A 14,988-nucleotide genomic window follows, 5' to 3' on the forward strand; every position below is an offset into this window, starting at 1 on the left:
TTTTCTGAGACCTGAATTTGTCCAAGAGAAACTTCACAGCAAGAAGGTCACCACATGGTGTGCAGTTTCCAGTCAATCCATAACTGGGCCCCACATCATTGAAGAAGGTGGTGTAACTGTGACCTTGAATAGCAAATGCTACATCAAGATTGTGTTGGTTCCATTCACCCAGGATTTGCATAGGATGTGTTGTGCAAAAAACGCTCCATTTCGCCCAGAAGTATTCCAACAGGTTACTGTTGGAATACTTGTATTCTAACCTGCTGAATACTTGTATTCTAACCTGTTGGAAATAGGCTCTAGAACCAAGTAAGTGGGTCTAGAGCCTATTTATCAAAACACTTTCCTGGGAGGCTCATTTCAAGGTTCAGAGAATTCCTGTACCCTTCACATTCTTCTGATCTCACATCACTTGATGCCTTCATTCATTTGGGGTATTTTGAAGGAATGGGTATACCACCATGACCCACCTTCAAACCTTGATGAACTAAGGGATAAAATTACATGATATGCCCAATCCTTGTTCTCCAAGATGACAGAAAACCTTCGCATGTAATCTACTGTCATTAATGCTTTATTCGACCAAGATTCAACCAATAGTTGTGGATGTACATATCATCATGGGGTAAACATAGATTTCTTTGTTAATAAATCTGTTTATTCCATAACAAATATCGTGGTAGTTGTTCAATATTGTTTTGTTTCTGTTGTATTGTATACCAAATTCTTCGTGTGGTTCCCTATGGGTTTACTATAGTGAGAGTGGAATGTAATTACTTTCGGATGAAACAATTTATTCTGCCAAAATAATTTTTTTTTTCTGAAAAAACTTCTTTCTTAAATCCTAGCATTCTCTATTTTCATTTTAACATTTTAGATGAAATAAATTCAATTTTTTAGCATATGACAAGTTTTTTCATGTATATTTCAATGGCCAAAATATTAGAGATATCCGCCATTCTAAATAGAATCCAATAGCAGCATGACTAATGATACATAAAAGGCACTATAAACAGGTGCATTACCTACAAGAGAAATTATTTGCATTCACGTGTGTCTGTGAGATAATTATACAATTAGTGGCTGCGAGAGAGTACAACTGAATGCACCATGACAGCAGATAACTATCAGGGTACTATGCTTTTCCAACAAAAACAGCCATGGTTAAGGTAGGTGAAAGAAAATCAATGGACAAAAGAGGAAGGAGAAAAGTTGCATGAAGTGATAAATACCATGAGGCTGGGAAGACAATGGCCTAGCTACAACAACATGAAATCATGCTTAGTCACAACAATGCAAGGTACATGTGTCAGTGGAGAGGCAGTTGTGTTCTTGGCATTCCTCAGGCCATTAAAAATCAGCAGAGCAAGGGGGGAATGACAAAGACTACCTACTCATGTAGATTATGGATGAACACATCAAACAGAATAACAAAACATCTCCACTATCCATTCCTGGACAGTGGAAATATGCATTTCCACCATCCAGGAATGTTGATAAGAACAGAACAGTAAGTTTATCTTATCAGACTCATCAGCAATCCCACTACAGCTCTTTGGAATGTAACACAATTAGATTGCCATCACAGGAATTTATCATGTCCACCTGAGGAGTATTTCCAAAACCTTGTAGAATCAGTGTCTCCTCTGCAGCGATGATTTTCAGAAAGTTCAGCGGTCTTACTCACTATTAAGAGGGTATCTCTGATAAATTGGCCTACTCAGTGTATGTAATATAAATTACAGAAATTTTAACTGTTTTTCAGATATTGCCAAAAGGGAAAATTAACAATTGGGAAGTAATGTCACAGTTTTTTTTTTTTTGGAAAGTTTTTCAATTTAGTTACCTCTAAAGGAGAAGATACTAGGAAATTAGTAAAACACTCTTCATCACAGTCAACTTCATCTTCCTGGTGTATTATCATCTGATAACGTTTAAACAAGTTACAGGAAACATCGATAGTCTTCTGAAATTCTGGAGAGGGTGGATAACTTCTGACCAATTTTAGCTAGTTAACAGTATAAACAAAGTCAACAATAAGATAAGATGGTAAAGAAGAAGAACTGCTAACGTTCAGTTTTCAAAAGTTGTATAAGTTCTGCACTTAATTATCTTTAACAATCTTAGCGAGATTTTGAAGAAGGTGATTTACACAAAATAATAATTGTCTCTCTTTCTCATGTAAATGAATTAGGAGGCATGTTTTTCATAACTTAATTTAAAATGGCTACTACATTAAAAAAACACCCATTGCATAACAGGAAGTAATTAGTCTGTATGTAGCTCAAAGAAATAGTCACACTATAAGCTTTGCTCAATTTCTAGGCAATACACTTTTCTTTTTATGTTTAAGTGGCATATATCATCTCCAGAATGAATTTCAGAGCAAGTATCTTACCATACATATCCAATCATTCACACAAGCTCATTCATATTCATTCATATTTCGAAGTGTTGGTTATCATTCTTATTTCAAAACATCAAATATTATCCTTATTACATTTCAGTGGTATGGCATAAAGACTGCTTTATTATTGTCAAAACTTTTGAAAGTCAGAGAATCCAGGAACTAACAATGGAAAGTTTTTGTTCAAGTAATTCTTATTGATATTTACTTAATAAGAATTACATTGTTATTAGTATTAATATACAGGAACCTCCAAGGAATCTGAGGATTCATCACAGGAGGCCCAGATTAACTACTGTTTGCAAAATGCTTATTACATCTCTTTAAACTCATTCACTAACACTCTCATGAGTGCCTCTGGCAATTCATTCCACTCATTCACTACTCTCCAAGCAAACAGTCTAGTTTATGTGCTCTTGTTAGAAACATGCTTACATAACTTTTGGAGTGATTACATTTTCTCCTATCCTGTCATGTATTAGAACATTTCTTTAGCATCTATTCTATAAAACCCCTTTGATAACATATTTGTTTCACTATTACCCAATAGTGAAATTGGATAATAGTGAAAACCAATTCTCCTTTTCTGAATATCAATTAAAATTTGTAACTAACCCACAAACTTTAGTCTATTCTCATACGGAGTACTCTACACACTACTCACCATTTCAGTCACTCATTTCCCTAGATTTTCTTCACCACTTCACAAGAAATCCAGGTGACCAAATCGGCATAGTAGTGCAGATGTGTCTGTATCAAAAGCCTTATAGAGAGAAATAACTTCCTTATCTTTGCTTGTCAGTGTGTGTGCGTGCATAACATACAAGTGATGCTTTAAACAATTTTGTGAACTTCTGCACAATATGCTCTCTGAACTTCCTTTTAAAAAAAATTCCTCCTCAGTTTTGCATTATCTGTAAACAACTGAATAACCCCCCTCCCCTCCCCTCCTCAAACTATTCCTTATAACATCAATGTACAAACTAAGGAGCAATGGTCCAAGTATAGATCCATCTTGTCTCTCTTAATTCCACCTGTATACTACTTTTTTTTTTATAATCTGGAAACCTCACTTCAGACCAAACATGGAACCTTTTCAAGTCTCCAGTAAGCAGATAATTGGTCTCTTCATATCCTACCTTATGGCAATCACAAACCCATCCTCACAGTGGGATTCGAACCTTCAGCCTGCTGGTTGGAGAGCAGATGTGTTATCCTCTCATTGTTAATCATACTGGCTAGTGCCAGAAGGGAACACAGTATTGTGAAATGTTACAATTTCTATAAAAAATCTAATCTGTTTGATTTTGCCATCGTTGTTGGACATATTGTGACAAGCAAAATATCACAAGTATGAAGGAACTTTTTATTAGCTGGCAGACCAACTAACATATTAGTTGGTCTACCAACCATCACATCAAGTACTTGTGAACATAATATTGTTTTTTTTTTTTTTTTTTTTTTTTTTTTTTTCAGAGTACAAAAAATGATTTTAAGGCATGCATATATAACAATTACATTATTATTCTATCAATAAAAATCCTCTAAGATTTAGTGGCAATAATTACAAAGCACACTCACAAACTCAAACTGCAGAGATACATGCCATCTTGAAAAGTACATATAATTTATGAGTTTGGTGAAATTGTCTTCAAAAACATAACAGTCAATATTCTCAATTTACTTATTTAAAATCTGAAGAAATGTGTTAAATTGACTACAAAAGAAAAATTGGTTCTAATCATTTTGGCTTATGTTTCCTGCCCCTTCCCTTTTTTTTTTCAATATCTTAAATGAAACACAGGCATGCACACACATCTACTGATTTAATACAGCATAAATTATATATGCAGAAAGATTTAACCAATACAGTGCCATTTTTGAAAGCAAACCAAAGTTGATGTGCAGGACTGCCCAGATTGGAAAGTTAGCATTTCTTTTCTTTCTTTTTTATACATAAAATGAAAATTTTACCTTTAATGGGGTGGTTGTCAGAAAACGGATGAACTGTGATTTTACACACCTCTCTTTTGAGTCTCTGTGTATAGTAATTTGATACTTTTGGTAGAGAGAGTATGATTCTTCAAATGTCTGGTCAAATTCTGGACAGGAAGGATCTGAAGGAACTAATCGTAGCTAAAAGTGAAATAACAATGATAATTTCATCCTGCTACTTTCCAATATAGGCATAATCTACTTTTAATAAACATTCTATATAAACATAGACTGAATAAAATGTCATCTAACTTTTTTTTTAATTATGAAGTCAAGCAGTGCACCAGTCATCTAATGCATTTCATATCTTGATTAACTTTATAAGCATAAATAAGCATCTATATCCACAAAAAAGTGTGTGTGCATGAGAAAAAGAAGAAAAAAATACTAACTTTCTCCCTTCATTATGAGTGCTTAATATCCATGATCAACATAATTTCTAAACAAGATCCATTGTTAAAAACCTATATATATATATATTATATATAATATATATAAATATTATTTTTTTAAAACATATCAACACCACAAGAGTTTGCAAAACATACAGCACATCACTGTGGGCCACTTATGGATAATGGTTATGGAGAAAGAAGGAAAACCTGTTGTATGAAGAGCTGGAGATTGTAGTCTTAAGAGAAAACAGTGTAAAAAAGGGCAGTTCCAAAGAAAAGAAGTAGATAAGAAGTTGGTTCAGTAGGTCTGAAGTTGGATGGTAAATGAATTTCAGTAGTTGCTTACAGGTTTCAAGAAAATGAAAGTATGAATGGTGTCCAGTTCAGAAGAGCAATGCTTTTTGCTCTCCTAAAAAAGAGGCATAAGGCAAAAACATGGTGGAGAATGAGGTGTCCATCTATTACACCAACTGCACTCTTCTTGATACCATGAAGCATTTCATTTTTATAGAAGTTTAGGTTGTACATCACTCCAAACATGGGAAGAGTACTTTAAAATGGCAAATTTAGGATTTATACAATGTCAAAGGTTGAACAAATGAGAAACAGTATGCTGAATGAAAAAGAACAAGTTTTTTGAAGATTATGGGAAATGTGCCAGGAAAGGCTAGAGGTGCAGGTCAAACTAAGAAGGCAAATATGATCTTGCACAGATATCTGAATATTATCAGAGATAACAGAGGTGACAGTACTGTGTTTTGGCAGTGAAATTCACCAGGTTATCCCACTTTAGTAGGTAATGGCCAGGAGTCAAACATTTAATTAAGGCATTATTTACAAAAGATCTTGAAGCTTGGAACATTTGAGCACTACAAGGATTGGCAAATGAAGAAACAGAATTGAGTATGCTGTTATCAGCAAAAGTATAAACAGGATTCATGACAACTTTTGTAATTTATTTTCCCTCCTTTTCTCTGTAGTAAAAGGACTACCTGTTAACATCTTCTGTACTTTGTACATCACTCCAAACATGGGAAGAGTACTTTAAAATGGCAAATTTAAGATTTCAATGTTATAGGTTGAACAAGTTATTTCAAGATCCATATATCAATCTTGACTCTAAGTGTTAACAAAATAAAATTTATTGTATAATTAAGATTTTCACACTTACATGTCTCCTAGATGGTGTATTTACTTCAAGCTCATATGATAGATTTCAAAAATGATTTACTCCAAGGGAAGGAAAAAAAAACTTTACCTGAGGGGAAAATAACTCAACTAAGAGCTGATATTTCCTGAAGAGCTACAGGATGTAGTCTGGGAAATATTTCATGGAGAAGGCTGCTTCAAATAGAAAGGATAGATGGAATGAAAAATAAATGGGCATAGTAGATTTGCTAAACAGTACATGTGGAAATATTCAGAAAAAAAAGATAATGCAGAAGCTGACATATGTGTGAGAGAGAGACAAAGAGAAGAGTTGTCAATTAGTTGAACTGCTCTAGTCTGAAGGGTCAAGAATTTTTCGAGAGGTTTCTGGTTCTCCAACCCTAATGTAAGTATTCCAAGGTTAAGCAGACTTTGGATTTGTGAATTAGAAGCTGGACAGATGAAAAAGTAACACCCTGAGCAAAAAAAAAGTGATACTATAGAAGGAATGGAAAGTTATATCAACTGCAAAACTTTAGATAGGATTTAAGATTAGTGGATAATCTGGAGAAAATATTCGTCATTACATGCAATGAACAATTTAGGAAAAAAACTGGCATTATGCTTAGAAGCCTTGATCACAACACATCTTTATGGACATAAAGATATACACTAAAGCACATGCGTGCAAGCACACCAATATGAAGGCAAACACAGATTGAGTGTAAAAAAGGCAGGATCCTACAGTCCTAACTGATGCCTTCTATGGATACAATGATGGAATCTTGCTGATGGTCTGAAGATAATGGTTTCTGAGATTTTTGGTGATGTGAAGCAGATGAATTAAAAACAAACCTATACAAATTTGACTACATCACATTACCAAAAATCTGGAAGACTATCATCGTGAGATCTTTAGTAATCACTGTACCACTGAGAGTGCCAGTTAAGCCTGAAGGATTCCACCTTTTTACACTCAGTCTGTTTTTGCCTTCCTGCTAGTGTGCATGTACTTTGCATAAAATGCGTGTCCATGAAGCTGCTTTGGTAACCAGGGTGAAATACTGATCTAATAATTTATAACTAAATCAATTTTGCTAGCAGGAACAGAAGCCAGAACTCTGCTTTGGGGAACAAAGATAGAATATCAGTCATTTCAGTTTCCCAATAAGCAAGTGGTTGTTCACTGGGTAGTGAAAGTCACTGCCACCTAGATCTAGTATGCATTTTATTAAACTAAGAAGGTAACACTTGATATTAGGAAGGATAGCACAAGAGTCCTTTTGGTGGAAATGGACTACACCTCAAAAAGGCAGGATGTTGAATTGATCAGGAGAATCTATATATTGCACATCACCAACTTACAGTGGGCCAAACACAGTTTTCAAAGTCAGTTTTGGAGATGAGCTCTTGAAGTTGTTGTTGACAAAGGCATCAACATCTTCCAGTCATTTCAATCAGCATGCAGGTCAGCTTTAATGAAGCAAGCAGTCCTAACACTTTTGAAGTTTTATGTCGACAAATTTTTGTTAGGTAAGAGTGCATTTTCTTATTTATTATTATTATTTTTTTTATGCGGTTATCACTCACAAAAGGCTATTACTAAACCTATAGTACGTTTGTATTGTGGGTAGGCTAAGTTTTTTCCCCCCATTTTTTGTCAATTATATATATATATATTTTTTGTAATTTTTAAAAATTTTATTTATTTTTATATGGTCTAGAGTCTCTGCTCTAGAGACAAAACATGCAACATTTTCAGCCACTGCAGGTCTCCAATAAGTGGAGAGGTGGTCTCACACCAGGCAATGAAATTCATCTTACACCTAAAGATAATCAAAAACATACAATGGGATTCGAACCTCACAACATGTTGGTTGGGGAGTGGGTATGCTAACCACTCTACCAATCAGGCCAGCATGCTCAGTACAAGAGGAACCATAAGTTCGGACACTTGGTACATGTGCTTGGTCGAGTGACCAGTGGTGCAAAGCTGGGATTATGACTGAACGCCTCGAAGTCAGAGTCTTGTCTAGTCACTGTAATCATATCATTTGTGCCATGCATGTTGAAAGGTAGCACTAGCCGGAACCAAGCATACGGAACTATTTGCCTGTATGGGCAAATAGTTCCATTTATTTGCCCACACAGACAAAATCAACCTCCTGTCTACTGCAAGAAGGGCAGACAGTTTTTTATTTACATTTTTTTAAAAACTTTTTTCTCTATTTCTAAAGCAATTGTGTGTGTGGGGGGGGGGAGGCATTTTGAGGTTATCTTTGTCTATCATCTTCTGTCTTAATGAACAATAATACCCTTTATCTCATGGTTACATCATCCATTCTTTGCCCATGTACATGTGAAGAAGTTAAGGGCTGTCTTTTTTGTGCACATAAAGCTATTTATAATTTTTCTATCTTTGGCAAAGACAATACCACTCTTCTTTTCTCAGTCATTTTTAAAATTTATGTGGCTCCCACTCACAAAAAGGTACTGCAAACCTATTATATATTCCTAACATGGGTGGATTAAGGATTTTTTTTTTTTCATTTTTATTAATTTTATATATACATTTTGGATTTTAAGTCCAGAAATTCAGTCTCCCAATAAGTGGGACAGTGGTCTCGCATTAGGTGACAAAATTCATCTCCCATCTAAAGACAACACAGACATCCATGCCTACAGCTGGATTCAAACTCACAGTCTGGTTAGAGAGCATACAATCGGCTAACATTACAGATTACAAGGAAATTATTAATCTATGGATATAGCTAGACAAGAGAGAAACTAAAAAAGTTTCAAAATTTACCAGAGTGAATATAACTTTTAGCATAGGAACTGCCTGGGATTGACACTACTTAAAAGACATGGACTATGTGCCCAAGATATTCATCTTAATTCAACTTTTCTTAGTACTTTTAGATTTGACTTGACAGCTGTTTCAAACTGTTGGTTCTCATATAATGCTATTCCTGTGCGGAAGATTATATTCACATAAACTCTGGTAAATTTCAAAACTGAAGTTTCTATCATATCTGACTATAACTTAAATGGATTAATAATATTCTTATAATCTTTAATTTACTATACTAGACTGAAATCTCTTAGGGCCTTTAATATATACTTATTGAAGTAATTCACACACACACACACACACACACACACACACAAACTACCCAGTATGTGTATGTTATATGGAATAAGAAAGAAATTAGTCAAAACACTAAATTAGCTGTATACAATGCAGTGTTCAAACCAGTTTGAACTTACAGAGCTGGGTCAGAAGTAAAATACTTGCCCAAAGAATAGAGACAGCAGATATGAGAGCCCTGAGAAAGACTAGGGGCGCGAACAGATGGCATCAATGGCAATATCATATTAAAAACAAGGATATTAAGAAAGAATGTGACATTGTAAGCATCCAGGAATGTGTTAGCAGAGCTAATCTCAGGTGGTATGGTTACTTAAACAGAACGGGAGAGGAAAGATTAGCAAAACAAGTGTTCTTTGCCAGGTTGGCAGGAAAGAAACCAACATTTGTTGGTTGACGCATTGAAAACAGGGTTTCAGGCATTGACTGGAACATGAATCTGCACAAAAACATTCAGAATTGAATGTTTTTGTGCATGTCAGAGTCCTACCAAGTTTCCTTGGTAGGACTGTGACATGCAAGCCCCACATTAGACCCAACCAACATGCAGTTTTGTCTTCAGTGGTGCAAAAAAGCATGTACAGTGAGACGTGGAAGCTCAGAATGCTGTGTTATGGAAGAACGAATCATGTTACATACTCTACTGAGCAGATGGACTGGTGTGGGTGTGGTGGATGCCCAGTAAACATGTCTTACCAGAGTGCATAGTCTTAACTCTGAAATCAGGAGTTGGCAGAGTGATGGTACGGTCCTGTTTTTCCTGGTTTGGCTTTGGACCTCTGTTTGTTGTGCATGAACATTGAATTGTCAAATACTTCAAGAAGTATTTGAACATTCTGGACAATGCAATGTTTCCTACTTTGTGGCATTTCTACGTAACTGTCTCTTTCAGCATGACAATACACAGTATCAAAAGGCTGCTGTTGCTGTAAGTGCATGGTTTGTGGATATGAACATCACTACACTTTGCTGGTCTCTATAGAGTCCTGATCTCAACCCTATTGAACATCTGTGGGATGATGCATTAGGTGAGGTCAAGGAATGTCTGCCCCCACAACAGCCCAGGACCTCATTACATGCCTACAAGAAGAATTGTCCAAAATTCTTCTATCATATGCTTGTGGAAATTAAGCCACATAGGATTGCTGCCCTCATTGCAGTGTAAGATGTATGACCTCCTTTAGTTGGACATGGTGGGTGCCATCTCTGTTTGTTCCTCACACTATAGGGTCTGCTAATTTCTTTCTGAGCAGTGTGTGCATGCATGTGCATATATATATAGTTTTACTACACTATTGAAATATAGCCATCAATTATACAAATGGTGTTTTGATGACTGCTAACTCCTCCACATCCAACAATGGCATTCAGATGAAATGCTGCACTACTAATTCTACTAATCTTTAAAGCAGTTAAACTAAAGCTAAATTAAAGCAGTTAAAATCCACAGTGCATGTTAAGGAAGAATTCACCTAACAATTTGCATGAATAGAAAAAAAAAATATATAAATAAACTGAAGTTTTCTATATTCTAAAAGTCCAGTCTTGCTAATGAGATTGTTCTGAGCAGATTAAACTTGGATGAGTAGAAATCAGAAGTTCTAAAAGTAAGAGAAACAAAACAATAAAATATTTCAACATAATCTAAAACATTTTCTAAGAAATTAAACAGAACTTGCATACTCCTGCAAAACAGTCACTGGTGACAGAAAGTCTGCAAGTAATCAGGCTGGTAAATTTTCTTCATTAGTTTCATTCCATTATGCAATGTGAGAAGCGTGAAAGGTTCTTATTCATGAGGGATTATTCAACTCATCTTGAGGACAGAAGTGAAGAAGATGCAATTCAAATATCACTGTTAAAATTTATCACAAATATCTGCATTAACAATACTCTTTTTTTTTTAATATGAATAGGGAAAATACATAGAGATATGAAAATAATAATAACCGCTCTTGGTAATAAAGTGTATTAACCACCTTACTGGCCATTATGGATCAAATACGCATCCTCATACACTTCGTATCCATCATATATTTCAATGTAATATCAAGGGTATTACAATTTTAATATGCACTTCACATCCATGGTAACTTGGACGTATATATACGTCCTGGCCAGTAGAATGATTAAATGAATGTGAGCCAGATTACTCTGTGTGGTAACTGGTGGATGTCTACTGGCATATGAGTCTTGTCATCAAAATGAACTTTGCTTATATATTGCCAAGCTACTAACCTCTATTTCTGTTCACTGTTCTGTTGGAGCAAGAGTACTAAATGTAGGTGAAGGTGCACATTTAATTCAGCATCCCAACAACCTTATCGACTTTCTAAATATGAATGATGATAATGAAATTGTATTTAACTGTGAGCAATTTCTCATCTTGTTAGCATTTGCAGTGACTATCAATAAAACTCAGGAACCAGTTATGAGTAACATTTTAGAAAATGAAACATGAATAGCTAAACTATAAATTATGCCATAACATTCATAGAAGATGTATTCACATGTTAAAATTCCTATAGCTGTTGAATTTACTCACACTGAAGTTTTCTGGACAGGAGAGAGATTAAAAAAGAACTACTTGGAACCATAATGAAAATAAATAATTAACTAAATAAAATATTTACATGCTGACATTTCACCAGCAAAAGATAACTCAGCAATAAAATTGAGCATGCCATGTTAAACATGGCAAAGTAGTCAATGAATTATGACTATTTCAAAAAGGTAGAAAGGAGCAGTAGATTTCACATCATGGGAAGAGCCACATTTCTAGAATTGACAACAAAACATTATTAATGATAAATTGTACCTAAAAAAATTTTACAGTTTTCAAAAATAAGAATATCCAAACTTTTGGTAAAGAAATGTAATCATTACAATTCTGATTCAGTACAAAATGTCCTCAGAATTCTTTTTAAATAATCATCCAAATTTGAAATAGCTTAGCTTCAACCAACACATTCTGTGTTGCACCAGATCATATTTATGAGAAAACTCACAGTATACCACTGGCACTCGCTAAGTCTCAAGGGAACAAGGCACTTAGTGAACTGCTGCAAGAGACATCTGTAAAAGTAAATCCACTGACAATAAATAAAATAGACATTTTGTTGACAGGAAAGAAGATAGGCATAAAGTTGTATTTTCTCAAAGGTTTTGACACTGGTTCAAAGATACCAGTAATGCAGGGAATTGGAATCCTAGTTACAAGTGGTTGGAATGTAAGGGTCAATAACCATTAAGAAGAAGAAGAGACGAAGTGCAGCCCATTAAGAAGAGTTCTGAATCGTTTTGATGGATAATGTGCAGAATTTTGACTGTATTGACAAGGGAAGGTTGGTTTTCAATATAGTCCTCAATTTATGGCATATGCAATTTATGATTTAGGAGATTGAGGAAATGGATCTAACATGGGGGGAAGAATGATGCAGCTTACATCATTCTACCTTGCTATATAAATTTCTCTGTAGCTGCTTGCTACAGAGAAACTTATGCAGAAAAGAAAAGGCAAAGTGTGCAGACTACGCTGGAACAATGTACAAATTTCTAAAGTCCACTCCTACTGTCACCTCATCCCTTAAGATGAGCCTAGACCTTCCAAAAGGTAACCTAGCATCTGGTGAACAGTTCCTGAATATGAAGAGTTTGTTGTTAATGACTCAGCCTTCTCCAATTAATAATGCAGCAGCTTTGAAGAATTACTCTTGCTCCAGATGTTTCCAGCTGTACTTCACTGGTAGAAGTGCCTCTTCACTAATGTTTTCTTATTTATTATACTACAATACTCTTTGCAATTTTATAACTTGTATGTTGTATTAATTCACTATAAAAAGAGTAAAATTAGTTTAAAAATATAATAAAACAGACCTACACATTTTAACATTCAGGCTTGTTAATGGTTAACATATCCTAATGGTTCATACAATGATTTCTGACTTATAACTGTTTCATCAGAACAGAACCCCTGAGGACTGACTGTATACAGAATTCTGCAAGATGCCAGACAGTGGGAGACCAGAATGTCAAGGAAAGCTAATTTGCCATTATTTTTCTTTTCAACGGTGAATCTGATGCAGAGATGTAAGCTATTGATTTCTGAATATGGTTATTCTGCAAAGACACATAAACACAGCATACCCAAAATAAAGGCTGAGAATGTAAACCAGAGATGTCTTCTAGATGTTTCAGCTGGAAAACGAAATCTAGAAACAGATAGAAGATGTCATACAGAGGGTAGCTGCCTAGGATCCTGTTCTGTCAGCCATGTGGGCATACAAAATTTTAATTATTTTACTTTCATTAATCTAATTAATTAATTTAAAAAAATATGATTAATTTTATCTTTGTTAAGGCTGCAGGCAAGCTCAGTTGAACAATTGTGGCCATACACCTATTAGGATTCCAATGCAGCTTCTATTTTTCTTGAATCTCGATTCTCACAACTTACACAAGTTTTGGCTTATCGCTAGTTGTTATAGTTATATATCATCTGAAAGATTACAAATTTATAGTTTCTTTGGTCCTATGGTATAATCATTTGTATAAAGTAAATTTTGTAAGCAAGAGATTGTAAGGAGTAACAATAGATATCTACCGACACATCAACATTTGAAAAACTTTTAGATTGGTTAAATAAATGGCATTAACCAGATGCTTATAGATGCTAATGAGCTTGCAAATGATCTTGAAATAGTTCAAGAATTTACTGCAAAAAAAAAGATTAAAGAGAAGAAAATGCCATTTCAGTTATGAGTCTGCAGATAAACCATTTACTGATGCTAAGGAATAATTTACAGTTTCATGTTTTAATGAATGAATTGAATAGAATAAGAGAGAAATTAGTAAAAACACCAAACTAGCAGTATACAAGACAGTATTCAAACCAGTTTTAAGTTATGGATCTGAGAGTTAGGTTCGAAATAAAGCACTTGATCAAAGACTAGAGACCACAGATATGAGGGTTCTGAGAATCATATTAAAAATTTAGATATTAGAAAGGAATTTGACATTATTAGCATTCAAGAAGGTATCAGCAAAGCTAATCTAAGGTGGCATGGCCACTTAAACAGAATGGGTGAGGAAAGATTAGCAAAACAGGTGTTTAATGCCAAGATGGCAGGAAAGAGACCCAGTGGAAGACCAAGGTCTAGGTGGATTGAATCAGTTAGAAGTGTCTTAGAAGTATGAAATGTTAGACATGACAATATTGGAGATCTCAAAAGTAATAAACTGGTTTGGAGAATTATTGTTGACAGAAGATTAATAATAATGTAAACTTAATCGTGTAGTGCTGTCATAGTAACCTGAACACCCCTTAGGGGTACATATCAGGAGATTGATTATGATGATGACATTTTAATGAAATATGTGATAAGGCTATTCAATCTTTGCAGCTACATTTTACACAAAAACATTTTGACCTCTCTTTGGATTTTTAATAAAATTCCATGAATAGCACACAAAAAAAAAAGAGTAAAAACTGTGCATGCAGCACACTTAAAAATTAGTTTTTAATAGTACTTGTAGCATAGTAAGATAATTCAACACACATATTCACAAGAATAAAAATTATTATTATTGCAATTATTTTGGCCAGAAATAATTAACAGGCTATTATCAGTGCATCAGCATGATCACAAGGTGAAGCTAGACAAAGAACGTTAATCCTAGTTAAATAGGATTAACGTAATTTCTGGCTGAAATATTTGCAATAATAAATTATTCTTTATTCTTGTGAATACACTTAGATACCGGACTTACAAAATCAAAACATGGTAATGCCTCTATCAAAACATCGAATGTTTCAGACAGAGATTGTCCTTTTCTTGTTGAAGAGACAGAGGCTATGAAAATAATGATTCTAGCAGGTTTGATGGGTCAGG

At 34.6% G+C, this 14,988-nt stretch overlaps 1 protein-coding gene across 3 annotated transcripts in view; it reads right to left on the minus strand.

The window, feature by feature from the left end:
- Ate1 (arginyltransferase 1) overlaps positions 1 to 14,988 on the minus strand; it is a 244,589-nt gene that overhangs the window by 74,884 nt on the left and 154,717 nt on the right. For 2 of the 3 annotated variants that reach the window (XM_090412358.1, XM_090412356.1), the window contains exon 9: positions 1,847 to 2,008. In XM_090412358.1, the coding sequence (XP_090268484.1) occupies positions 1,847 to 2,008 (162 nt within the window). Of the gene's footprint in view, positions 1 to 1,846; positions 2,009 to 4,381; positions 4,544 to 14,988 lie in introns of all 3 variants that reach the window. The other variant, XM_090412357.1, reaches the window with a different exon arrangement.

The sequence above is a fragment of the Typopeltis vanoorti genome, chromosome 22, assembly GCF_054136105.1.
Source record: "Typopeltis vanoorti isolate ZY-2024b chromosome 22, IOZ_Tvanoo_1.0, whole genome shotgun sequence".
In the NCBI taxonomy this organism is placed as follows: Eukaryota; Metazoa; Arthropoda; class Arachnida; order Uropygi; family Thelyphonidae; genus Typopeltis; species Typopeltis vanoorti.